This window comes from Hippocampus zosterae, chromosome 7, assembly GCF_025434085.1.
Source record: "Hippocampus zosterae strain Florida chromosome 7, ASM2543408v3, whole genome shotgun sequence".
In the NCBI taxonomy this organism is placed as follows: Eukaryota; Metazoa; Chordata; class Actinopteri; order Syngnathiformes; family Syngnathidae; genus Hippocampus; species Hippocampus zosterae.
Genome location: NC_067457.1, coordinates 19,377,750 through 19,389,865, shown reverse-complemented (window position 1 = coordinate 19,389,865; position 12,116 = coordinate 19,377,750). Strand labels below are relative to the sequence as shown.

Genomic DNA, 12,116 nt, shown 5'->3' with positions numbered 1-12,116 from the left:
TGGTATAGGTCTCTCTCAGTTTGTTGCTTATATACCAAACAAAGAGTGCTGGAAAGCTGCGCGCGATCAATCTTACTCGCCAAAAGGTCTGACAGCTCGGTGCCCTCACAACACATTTAAGGCTTCTAACTCTCCCCCGGATCAAATGCAGGCAGGAAGCGACGAGAAACACTGGTCACTCAGATTAGAACCATTTTCTGCTCCTTCCAGCTCGAGCTGTCGCTGGAGGGATGGTTTCAAAGATAAATAGGAATGGTAACAAGGCGGCCGCGTATATTTCCGTGCAGGGGGAGGCAGTGAACACAACGCGCGGGTGAGTATCGAAAAAAAAAACGTATCCACCTGGATTCGATGTTGCTTATCTCGTACGGGAACGCGATTTTACACACTTCGATTGGGATATTTTTGCAGACATCGAAGCGGTTTAGTGTGGTAAGGGTTGCCATGGGGGGGATTTTGGAATTACGCACAGGCTTTGTGTAAAAGGAAAGGAGTGGGTGGAGGATTTTTTTTTGGAGGGGTGTGGGGGGGTGAGCCTACACACATTGCAAGAGCGATTTAACAAATTTCCCACGGATGTAAATATATTGAAAAAAAAACAGACTGATCGTATTGGTTTAAATGCAGCCGTGGGGGCACATATGGGTCAGATCAGCGCCTTGTGCGAATGCATGTGGATGCACAAGTCCAGCTTTGACACACCATGGTTCAATTGTTCCAGGTTTCCCTGCTAACCATATGTCATGGATACTAATGCCCCCTTATATCACTCACATCCAGATTGGAAATGACTTTTTTTTGGAGGGGGTACATTATCGAGGGTTTAAAAAAATACATTTGCACATGAAGAAAAAATTTTGTTTAGAGCATTGGGAGAACGCAGCCCATGTTGGAACGAGGAGAAAAAAACATGCTTGTATTTTGTAGTTGGGAACGAACTTTTTAGAGAGAACATTCAAGATGATATTTGTTTTGTTTTATTGTCCCCCCCCACCCCCGAATCATATTCGTTTTAGTGCACTTTAAAATGTTTCGACGTTGAAAACCAATTCCGAGGATAATTTAATTTTCTTCAGCCATCATCCTTAACGATGCATTTAAGCATATTTGGACTTTTACGTGCATTTTGCTGCATAATGAGACAAACAGGCCAGTACGAATTCACTTGGAGCTCGTATCCTCTCTGGCCACATTTGACCGACTCGAAATACATTCAGGGACATTAGTTTTCAAACGATTTCTCATTTAGATTGTTGTCTGCTTCCAGGGGCCGCTGAAAAGTCCGGCGCTTGACATTTTTATTATTATGGATGTGCCCACGCAGATGAAATGAGAGGAGGGAAGAAGGCCACCCGAGAGTTTTCTTCACGTCTCATCAGGAAGAGAGAGAAATAAATTATGCAACTTTTTTTTTTTGCTTGCATGTAACCACCAGTTCCAGATATCTTGCCGAAGGATGTTAATGGCATATTTTTTTATACCAGAATAATTTATGACAAGATTATTTGTGCGTTGAGGTTTTTTTTGCGCACTACTTTTCAAGTCGACTGCAGGTAATGATTATTCCAGTCTCATTTTTCAATCAAAAATAAATGATGTGCATTCTGATAGTTTGTCTGAATTAAAAGAGATATGCTTTGATTGTATTTCAATTGTTTTATTTACTTCTTCGAACTGGAGCAGCATGGAATGTATGAAAGGGTTTGTCGTGTGTTTGAATATTTTTCAATAAAGAAACGACGAAAGTGTATCCTCATTTCCACCCATATTGTGTCGACCGATTGGTTTTATATTCTGTAAGAAAATTACGATAAAAACGAATTGTTTAATCGAAGACGAAGGGTGGAAATGCAGCTTGCGTGGTCAGGACGTGGGTTGAAAATGGGGAGGGGGGGGGGGTCTTGAACCCACTGAGCTTCTCGCAAGGGTGTCAAATAATAATAGGACTACTTTTTAACACTAAACAAAAAAAAATAAATAACATCAGAAAGTCCAAATAGAACAAAATAAGCAAAAGGGTTGCAGCCGATTCGCTCGTGACCCTTAATTTGACAAATGCATTTCTGTCACGTATGCCCTGGATCCTTTCACAAGTGCAACAAAATGCATTAAAAAAACTTCAAATGCGGATAAATAAGTTCACATAAAAAACGAATAACATGTTTTCATAATACCCTGTTTGAAATTGAAAATACACTTAAAATAGATTAAATAGGCCTTGGCTCGCTCGACATCCTCCTCGAGACCTCAGAAATGTCTTTCAGAAGAAGAAAAAATATAGACATTTATCCTATACGCTACTTCACACATCGTCGAACTAAAAGAAACCGAAAGGGGGGACGGGGGGGGGGGGGCGAGAGCGCGAGAAAGAGAGAAGGTCGGCGCTGTGTGGAGGCACACAAACAAAAGATGGTGATGCGGTCCCGAGGTGGCTACAAGACAATGGGCGGAGTGATACGGACTGCGCCGTGAGCCGCTACAGATGAGTCAGCTTGGGCGCCTCCTGGATTCTTCCCTGAGAGTATTGCGGTGTAAGGTCTGTGTACGTGGGCGTTGGATCACACACGCCGTGATGCTGACTGTTGCCCATCGTGATTGCTCCGTTGTAGTCCATGTTGGAGGACGGCGGGTGCGGGAGGTGCGTCAGGCCGAATACGGAAGCCCCGGAGTTGGCCATGGGTTCCACGTAACCTCCGCCGACATAAACGGGGCTGCCTTGCATGTGTGTGCCGTAGTTGCCCCCCTGTAGGGGGTGCGCGTCATACTCGGGCGTGGCCGAGTCTGGATACCTTTTGTGGGAGCTGTTCAAACCAGCGGGAGGGTATGACGTAGGCATGCCGTAGGCGTTCGGGTGAGTCTTACTGTAAGACGTCGGCGACTGGGACTCATAAGGAACACTGTTTACGAGAGAATGCATAGAGCTGAGGTATCCTCCACCGGAAGGGGGGCCCACCGGACTCCGAGGGGACTGCCCCCCAGGGGAAGGCATCATCCCTACGCCCTTCTGATCCTTCTTGTATTTCATCCTGCGGTTCTGGAACCAGATTTTGATCTGTCTCTCCGTCAGATTGAGCAAGTTGGCCATCTCCACCCTCCGAGGCCGGCAAAGGTAGCGGTTGAAGTGGAACTCCTTCTCCAGCTCCACGAGCTGGGCGCTGGTGTAAGCCGTCCTGGCCCTCTTGGAGGCGGCCGACCCAGGAGGACTCTTGTCTCCCGGGCAACTCTCCGCTGTGAAGGGGATGGAGGAGGAGGAGGAGGAGGGTGTCAATCAGTAATCCATTACAGGCAGGACAGTGAGAGTGAAAGCAGAACACAGCTGATAAGAAAACTACAGGAGTGTTTGCTTACTGGTTAAATACACTCACGGGCCACAACATTAGGTACACACGGACGCTATCATATCAGCATTTTACCCCCCCCCCCCCCCCCCATTCACAACACTCTTAAAACTGCGAGGTCAAAAAATAAACCAATTGTGGACCAACCTGCTACTTGGGGCAAGTTGACCCAACTTTGGGTTGTTGGCATTTTTGGACCAAAATTGGGTTATTTTCCACCCAGCAATTTTAAAGGTGAAATACAAGTACTATTTAAAAAAAAATACAACATTATTGTTGAATAATTTTGGAGTGCACGATCAAAACATATAATAATAATAATAATACATTTTATTTATAAGCACCTTTCAAGACACCCAGGGACACTTTACAATAACAAAAAATATGTATATGTTTCTTTGTTGTGAAATGTCAGTTTTCACAACAGCAAATCTTAAAATATTGAGTTGAATTGCCCAACTTAAAAGGCGATTCGAGATCGTCGCCTTGAAATTTGACGCTCACCCTACAAGCATTGTTCCCACAGGAATGGAGGCAACATTAGCTACTTCAGCGTAGGAATACAAACAATGACACATGTCAAACTCATTTTCACGGTAGGCCACGTTGTGGTTTCTTTCAGGCGGCCGTGATGACTGTAAAAATCCTATCAATGTAGAATCACCTCATCAGATGTACTTTTAGACTTGCGCGATGTCGCTCGCGTTGATCGTTATCATATTTGACCATTTGAATATCAAGTCGTGGAAAACACGGGCAACCATCAAACGCTTGTAGAATCTGTTTTCAGCTCAAACAAAAACAATGAATATGTTTCATCAGAAACATGATGCATAATATTTGCACTTTAAAATAATGCTGATTTGTGACCTCATAGTGTACAGTGCCAGGATAAAGTTGCCTGTGTTTCTCTCTCTACCTGATATGATCGCAAAGGCGTATGTCTGACCTCGCCCCGGGCCACGTAAAATGATTTGGTGAGCCGGATCTGACCCCCCCCCCCCCCCAGCCTCAGGTTCAACTCCCATGACTTCGTGGTCTTTTACAAAATGAGACGGAATACGAAAGGAACATGTCTCATTACGGTGTAATGCAGTTCTACATGTCACCCGCAACCACAATGACGAACACCTGCCTGCCAGTGGCAATCAGAACGTGGAAAGGCAGACGGACCCCGCATGTGACTTCAGGTCCCCGTATTTGATGAAAGTGTGAGCCCCACACACACCCTGAAAAAGCCTCGTGTAGAACCATGAAAATACAAATCAAGGAAAATAGGCCAGTGTCTTGTCTATGGAGTCCCCCCCCCCCACACCCCACCCACCTGTCTTCCAACCACATCGTCACACAGTAGCACACGCCTCAGGCACATTTCTCATTGTGTGCGCAACTTCACAGATATAAGCCCGCCCCCCTTCTTGTAGTCTCGACTTCGGCAAAGCAAGGCACACTTGGAGTTTTTGTGGCAGGCGGCCAAGAGCGCATAGTAAATTTTACTACCTGTCGAGCCAAACATGGAGCAGAGGGACTCTAAGGATGACATAACCTCCAACCGAGGAACTACTAGCTTGTAAATTTATGTCGGCGGTGGGGGGGGGACAGAGTCATACATGACACCAAACTATAATAATTGTCAAGGAAAAGGGTTGAGTGATTGAGTTGGGCGTCACGTGGCCTCCTAAGGTTTAGCCGCTGAGACAACTGGCCGACGTTGGTGCGTTTGTTGACTCTGTGGGGACGCTACGTGATCAGTGTGTGTGTATGTTTACAGTAGGCAAAGGTCATCTCCAGGCCAAGGGGGGGGGCAGCAGGCAAACGACGGGATCTCTCTCGTCCCAAAGCGTGGCCTTATTTAGTCCGACCCGCTGAGGTGGGGGGCGGGGGGGTGCGTGGCCCTTTCCATCCCACATATGTCCTTTCCAGAGCGAATTTGGACGCCGTTAACAGAACTACTCAGAGGTGTTGATTATTCCCCTCCGTGCTTTCCTGAAGTGGCATGTAAAAATTCTCTCTATGTGTCACATGAAGCACGGGGAAGAAGTGGGAACATTCCCTTGCACTTGCTGAGGCCTTCACAGTGGGAGTATTATGTTATGCGTGTTTAGACACCCCCCCCTCCTCTCTACCCCCCTAGCATGAATCTCATGGTGCAGGTTGCATGTGTTGTACCTGAACTGGCGCTATTTGCTGGTTTCTGCTTGGTGTTCTGGCGGGACTCCTTCATCCAAGGGAAGATCTGCTTGCCGCGGGGGCCCGAAGACGGCGAACCGCTCTTGGCACTCGGTTGCCCGCCGCCGTTGTTGGCGTTCTGGCCGCTATCGGAGGGCGAGCGGGAGGGAGGCGGGCTGCCCTCGGGATGCCGCGCCCTGGACGGCGCCGCCGTGCCGTCGCAGCTCTCCATCGCCTGCATCTCCGGCGGCTTGCGCAGAGGAGCCGCCGAGCCGTCGGGAGACTGCAGGGAGCAGGCGGGTCGATTGTAGTCACTTTCCACATGAGAGGCGCGGGGATATTGGACCTGATTGGCATCATAACCGAAGCCATTTGCGCTTTGATACGGGTAGCCACTGTAAATTGCCGAGCTGTCGTAGTAGGTTGCCTTTTGCATCTCGCCGTTTCCCAATATTTATTTCACAAAGTGACAGGGTCTTGACACCCTTGTAGAAGAACATTGGCACCCCGTGGTCACGTGACGCCTCTCCGCCAATGGCCTCCTCGGGTGAACCTGGGGTTACAACAAGCACTGTGAGGAGACGAAATGGTGGCGATCCATCTTACTTTTCAATGCAGGTCTGACACCGCGCGCCATAGGCGAGATAGGGCGCCGCCGCTTGCGCGGAGCTATTACCGTTTACCTTCTGCCTTGCACCGGCCAACCTTCTATTGCCATCTGTGCTAACAAACGACGTGCGCGCAAAAAAAAAAAAAAACAGCTCGCATTGCCAAATCAATTGCGGGACCTAACGAGAAAGGAAAAGTCGCTCTCATTAGCGAAGCAATGGAATAAAAATAAAAGGACATTTGTAATTGTTGAGTTCAAGCCATTTTTGTTGTTCTTGATGTTGTCTGTGACGTTTCGCAGCCACTTGCCTGCGAGGCGTAAACGAGCACGTTCCCTTCTGTGTCTTTTTTTTTTTTACCAAGATAAAAGCTGCGGAAAACCTGAAAAACCGGGTCGGACATTCGTGCATCTTCGGGATCAAAATGTGAACTTTTGCTGTGCTGAGCCATAATAATGGCGCCTGATGGTGTCGACGACGCGGCTGATCGTCCTGCTAGCACGCGAGGGTTACCGGACCCAGCTCGGAACAAGCGGCCAGAATCAGGCCTGACGAGAAACGCTACTGAGGTACCCTAAACATTTTTGATTTAATTTAAATATTTTTTTTTGGGGGGGGGGGGCAAATGGATACTCATCAAACTTAAGAAATCAAATCAGTAAATAAAAAGTACAAATCAACTATTGCACCCTGACTTTAAAATTAATCTATCCGTTAAAACGTCTTACGTTAAGTTGGCCGCTACTTGCATACCCCGAATATTAGACGAATTAAATTTACAGACGATAATAATAATAATAATCATATAATAATAATAATAATATATAATAAGATAAGAAACCTTTATTAGTCTCGCAATGGAGAAATTTCCAGTTATGATTGATATTATAATATCAATAATGACAATAATAATAAATTCAATGTGTGTATTTATAGGCTGCAGCGACCCTCGCGAAGATAAACTGTTCAAATAATGGAAGGATCGATTTTTTAAAAATGATTATGACTTTTAGTCTATATGAAGTATAACCTTACAATTGTTTCCTTCGTTCAAGCATTGGAGCGCAATCATTTAATAAATCTAATTATTTAAAGGTGAAACTTTAAAAAAAAAAAGAGAAAAACGACCCAAAAAGTTTTTTTGTTTTTTTGGGGCAAATTTGAATGAAAACTGCCTTGGCGTAGCGGTAAGTGACACGCCGTTGAACGAGCTCCGATGAACGAATAATTAAAGCCAAAGTAATCGTCTTGACTGCAGCCGGAGAAGACTTGGTCCGATTTCCCCCTCCAACAGATTGCGTGGCACAAAGTGCGCATTAATCCCCAAAAAGAGCGACTGGAGGCAGGCTCGATTTTGCGCGCAGCCGCGGTGCTCCGCGTGAAGAGAAATCTGCGAGTGTGTGTGAACTCTTCCTGAACCGAGATCCAAGTCATACGGTGATAAATCACCGCCCGCGACAACACAAACTCGGCCATTTAGAACCGAGGCAGAGCCTATTCCTGGCCTGCTTACCTTAACCTCTGACGACCAATGCAGAGCACCGAGCGATATTTTCTCATTCAGCGACGAAATCGATCAAAGTAGTAAATCCGGAGGAAAGTTGAGGGAGGCAGGGTTGGGCTGCAGCAGCGAGCGCCATGCGTGCAGGCGGCAACCACAACAAGAAGAGTCGAGAAAGAGAGAGAGAGAGAAGCCCCCTTTGCTTCCCCCACCACCCACCCCCCACCCCACCTTCCTCCTTCCACCCTTCTCGTGTCTTCCCCACTCGACGTGGATGTGTACATGGAGATTACGAAAGCAGGCGGGTCAACCGAGATAAGTCTTATCTCGGCTTCAAGGGTTGAATTTATCGTCACGCCATTGGAAGCGATGCTTCTTCCAGAGCAATAATAATAGAGCCATGCATGCAAACGCAGCCTAGACGAGGCTGGGCCGGGACACCCTCTCGCGCGATCGTGCGGACCCGCCAGTCAACTGGCCCGAACCGCGGCGTCACACCATAGACAAGAAAAATTATGCAAATGATGTAGCGCCTTGGAAAGGCAGTTCAAATCAAGTGGCTGCCTCTTCTCCTCCCCCTCCTCCTCCTCCCCCATCCAAATGAGAGGGAGAGAGAGAGAGAAGAGGGAGAGAATTGGAATATAATCACAAATAGTATGCGAGAAGTCCATCCTTATTTTTGATTATTTGATTACAATGCGCAAGTCGTACAACGCCAAAGGAAACGAAGATTTGAATTTTGTGGGAGATCATATTTGAAAATCGCGCAACTTCGCTTGGAAGTGGATGTGTGTGATGATCAAGTGAGGACACGCGGCGTGGAGCAGAAGAGGGGAAGCATGGGGGGGGAATCCCTCTACGTGGTAATGTTATCTTCTTTTTTGTCTTAAGAGAAAGGAAAACGTCTTGTCAGCTTTTTTATGCATGCACGGAGAGGGGAAAAAGAAAATACGGCACGTGTGGGATGGTGAGTGGGCCCAAAAAATTCACGCGTGAGGATTTTTTTCTTTTTTTTTTTTTAGCTACTTCGGCTTAATTATTGACCTCTTTGTGCTGCGCTCAAACTGCTGATTCCTCTCCTCTCTTTTTGATGCGCCTAAAGGAGGTTAAAAGTCATCGAGGTGGGGGGAGAAGAAGAAGAAAAAAAAGGGCTATGAGGAAGAAGCCGAAGGGAGAAGGCCGGTAAACAGATGTAGAAAAAAAAAGATCTAAATATGGATTGCACGTGCAACATGGCTGCGAGTAGAAATGCGTTTTTGAAAAGGGAGCGGGGTGGGGGGGGGGTTCAGCGCTCCAAGAGCCTTCCTCGTCACGTTTATAGTGACAAATTACACCTCGCAGACAAGTGGAAGAGAAGGAATTATTGCTCCCGGCCTGCTCGTGTTGCACGTTCAAAGAAAAGTCACACACGGATTCTTGTCAGGCCTTTTGGTGTGGGCGTGCTACTTATTATTTCCCCCCCCCCCCCCCCGCCAAAAAATAAATAAATGGAATAAGGAGCCTTCACATGATAAATCAATAAAGACGAATATAGACTTACCGGGGGAGTTGTGCGTGTGAGGTGACTTTATGGGCGCGGGATTCTGCAACGGAGAAGGGGAAATGTGATTTGCAATATGTCTGCAAGGGTCTTTCGGTTAATTATTGCAGGAAATCACATTTAGTGGAAGATGGTGTAGATGAGGGAGGCGCTAGGAGGGGGGAAAACGTGAATATTTTGATGGCATTCAAAAAGCTGCATGTAGGTTCAAATATTGGTTCCAAAAAATATCCAAATTGGCGTTTAAAAATTGCCTCCGATTAAAACGAAACCAACATGGGTTCAAAATTCGTGCAAGTGCGCGTCGTCGATTCCTTTCAAAATAAATTCACTTTTACACCTCAGGAATCAAATCTGTTTAGTAATCCAAGCAAGAAGATGAAAATAGCTTTATGCAAAAGATGTTGTTTGTTGTTAAGCATGATTTCCCCCCCCCCCCCCCGGTCTCTCTCACAAACGGATCGAATAGTCATTAGCTGCCGAGCACCATCTTCCCCAAGTCCCCGCGCCCATAAATCACAGCGGAGCGCCGTTGACCTCAGCGCGGCCGAGCCGTCCTGATGCGTGGCACTCCGTCTTCCATTATAGCCTCGTTTCCCCCCTCACAACCACACAGCGTTCACCTACTTTTTATTTTTTTTGGGGGGGGGGGGTTAGATTGGATCCCTTGCGGGAATCACCTTGACGAAGCGGGTTTATTGGGGCGCCAATATTGTTTGGATTTCGAAAGCTGAATTTAGATAATTAAATACATAAATAAGGTACGGTTGTATTATTGCCTTGAATTGTTTCTTTTTTTTTTTACTCCACAATAAAATAAAAAAAATCCAAATTCCTGATTGATGGATTACATTGGTCACGATTTACACGAGACGTAACACAAAGTGTATTCGTTTCTCACTTGACCTACATTTGCAAATAGGATTTTCTAAATATCGATAATCGGGCCCTCAACTAACTCGCTTTATACTGACCTGCGCCTCCCGCTGCAATAACTCACCACAGCAACGAACAATCGGCGGAAATGCCTCAAAATAAAATCCATCCTCCCTAAGCTCGGGCTCTCTCCGCGTGGAAAAACATATCCGTCCGTGACAGCCGTGTAATACATCCACCACACGCGCACACGCCAAAAAAAAATAAAGGGGGCGCTTTTCTCCTATTTGATTTTCCTTTTTTTTCCCTGCGTCTCCTCCCAAGCTACCGAGCCAAGGCTCCCCTCGTGGAAAGCTGGGGGGGCTGTAATGAGCATCCTACAGCCGCATCGGGGCTCCGGTTTGCTCGCGGCAACCATAACAGGGAGACGCGTCACGTGACGCGAGGTCCAACTAAATGTCTTTTATTTGAGCTTGTGAATCATTAATAGGGACAATGAGACGATATTTAAATATTTTTTTAAAAAAGGAGGATTCTGTGTACGCACGCGTTTGGGGGGGTTTCCACTCAGGGTGGAATCCTATTAGGCGTTATTGCAAGTGCTGCTCTTGAATTCGAAAGGACTCATGACGTGGATCTTTCATGAGTCCCCCTCGTGTGGATTTATACCATTTGAGGAAACTCGATGTCGCCCCCATTTTATGCGGTGGCCTTTCGGAGTAGCGTTCGATTTTTGGAGGCAGCTCACAACAATGCTCAAAAGTTTTGGAGGGGAATTTGTTTGGCTTCCTGCACCCACGGAGTGTGGCAATCCTGCGCCATGGGAACAATCTGGCTCCCGGAACGGTCCAAAACGTTGCCAACATGGCCGGAAGAGCTTCTTTCTCTTTCTCTCTCTCTCTCTCTCTCTCTCTCTTTTTCATCGGCACCGTTTGGCGCTTGTTTTCAGTCAACACCGAGAAGCGGGCGTGGAAAAATCCCACCAAAACAATTAATCACTCGCGGACAACGTCCCCTGAATACTCCCACCCCACCCAGAGTCCAGCCTTTTGTGTTCCCAAACTTGAGCGGTAAACTTTTAAAAGGCAGGAACGGGAGCGGCGGAATGCACATTGCGTAAAAGTTAGAGAGTTGACTTTTACGCACGGGAGAAACGGGAAAAGCTGTTAACCAGGGAATGAGTCCCTTAATGTTTTTTTCTTCTTTTCTGTGTTTACAGATGGAATTCTTTCACGAGGATTACTTGGCGTGGACAGGATGAGATTTTTTTCTTTTTTTTTTTTGGTCTCGCCTTTCGTCACTCCACGTGAACTTTTCGGTGACCCGGCCCGAAGAGATTCAAGTGCAGAGTTATTTGGAGGACGAAAAGCAAACGTAGCCTGCTGTTTAGCATTTCTGACACATTTTAGCCGTTAGCATGGAGTGAACATGACCGTACGTTTCATTGGGGGTGGGGGTAAGGGGGGGTTATTTTTCGAGGCGTTTACAACGAAGCAAAGCTTCTTTATCATGTCACCGAGGATGAGTTCAAAGACCCTTTTGGACGACGGCCAAAACAAGAAGCGTATCTTTGAACAATGTTGACGTGTAAGCTCTTCACATCTAGCTAAAGTTAAGATAGTCCTTTCGGCAAGCACTCCGGGACGTTCCTATCTCATAATAAAGTTGATTTTGAACGCTGGATTCCTTGTCTTTATTTAAACAAGTATTATTTGGGCTGAAGGTTTAACTTTTTTGGGGGGGGGGGCAAATTTCTGCAGCAACAACAGTTCAACAAGCTAACTTGAGCCCCGAGGACTCTGTGGATAATTAACAAGGCACTATATGGTCCATTGTGTGTTTTTTTTTACGAATGGACCTTTCATTCCAAGTTCTGCTGACAGCTTTAAAATGCCCGATACGTTCCATTTTACGCATATCGCTAATGTCAAACAGACACGAGTCTCCATAACGCATCGAAATTCCAATATAATCGCCTTCTTATGCTAGCATGACTCTGCATCTAAATATCGCATGCAATGTGCATTATTACTCACTGACTGTATCTCGTCACACTGTTCCCTGAAATTAAATTGTTAAATAAT

At 46.3% G+C, this 12,116-nt stretch overlaps 1 protein-coding gene and 2 long non-coding RNA genes across 4 annotated transcripts; 2 read left to right on the top strand and 1 right to left on the bottom strand.

The window, feature by feature from the left end:
- LOC127603811 (uncharacterized) lies at window positions 1–1,646 on the top strand. The gene is made up of 2 exons (XR_007963133.1): window positions 1–313; window positions 1,268–1,646. It is a non-coding gene; the product is annotated as an uncharacterized LOC127603811 (long non-coding RNA).
- hoxa3a (homeobox A3a) lies at window positions 987–10,280 on the bottom strand. Of its 2 annotated transcripts, XM_052070385.1 has the most exons (4): window positions 10,131–10,280; window positions 9,157–9,199; window positions 5,508–6,060; window positions 987–3,228 (listed from the first exon to the last, which is right to left on the bottom strand). In XM_052070385.1, exons 3-4 carry the CDS (start codon window positions 5,941–5,943, stop codon window positions 2,477–2,479), a joined length of 1,188 nt encoding a protein of 395 aa, XP_051926345.1. In that variant the 5' UTR covers window positions 5,944–6,060; window positions 9,157–9,199; window positions 10,131–10,280; the 3' UTR covers window positions 987–2,476. The 2 variants fall into 2 exon arrangements, with proteins under 2 accessions (XP_051926345.1, XP_051926346.1); XM_052070386.1 differs by lacking the exons at window positions 9,157–9,199; window positions 10,131–10,280 and adding an exon at window positions 7,629–7,829.
- LOC127603814 (uncharacterized) lies at window positions 7,900–11,713 on the top strand. The gene is made up of 2 exons (XR_007963136.1): window positions 7,900–8,479; window positions 11,252–11,713. It is a non-coding gene; the product is annotated as an uncharacterized LOC127603814 (long non-coding RNA).
- Window positions 11,714–12,116: the final 403 nt, after the last annotated feature.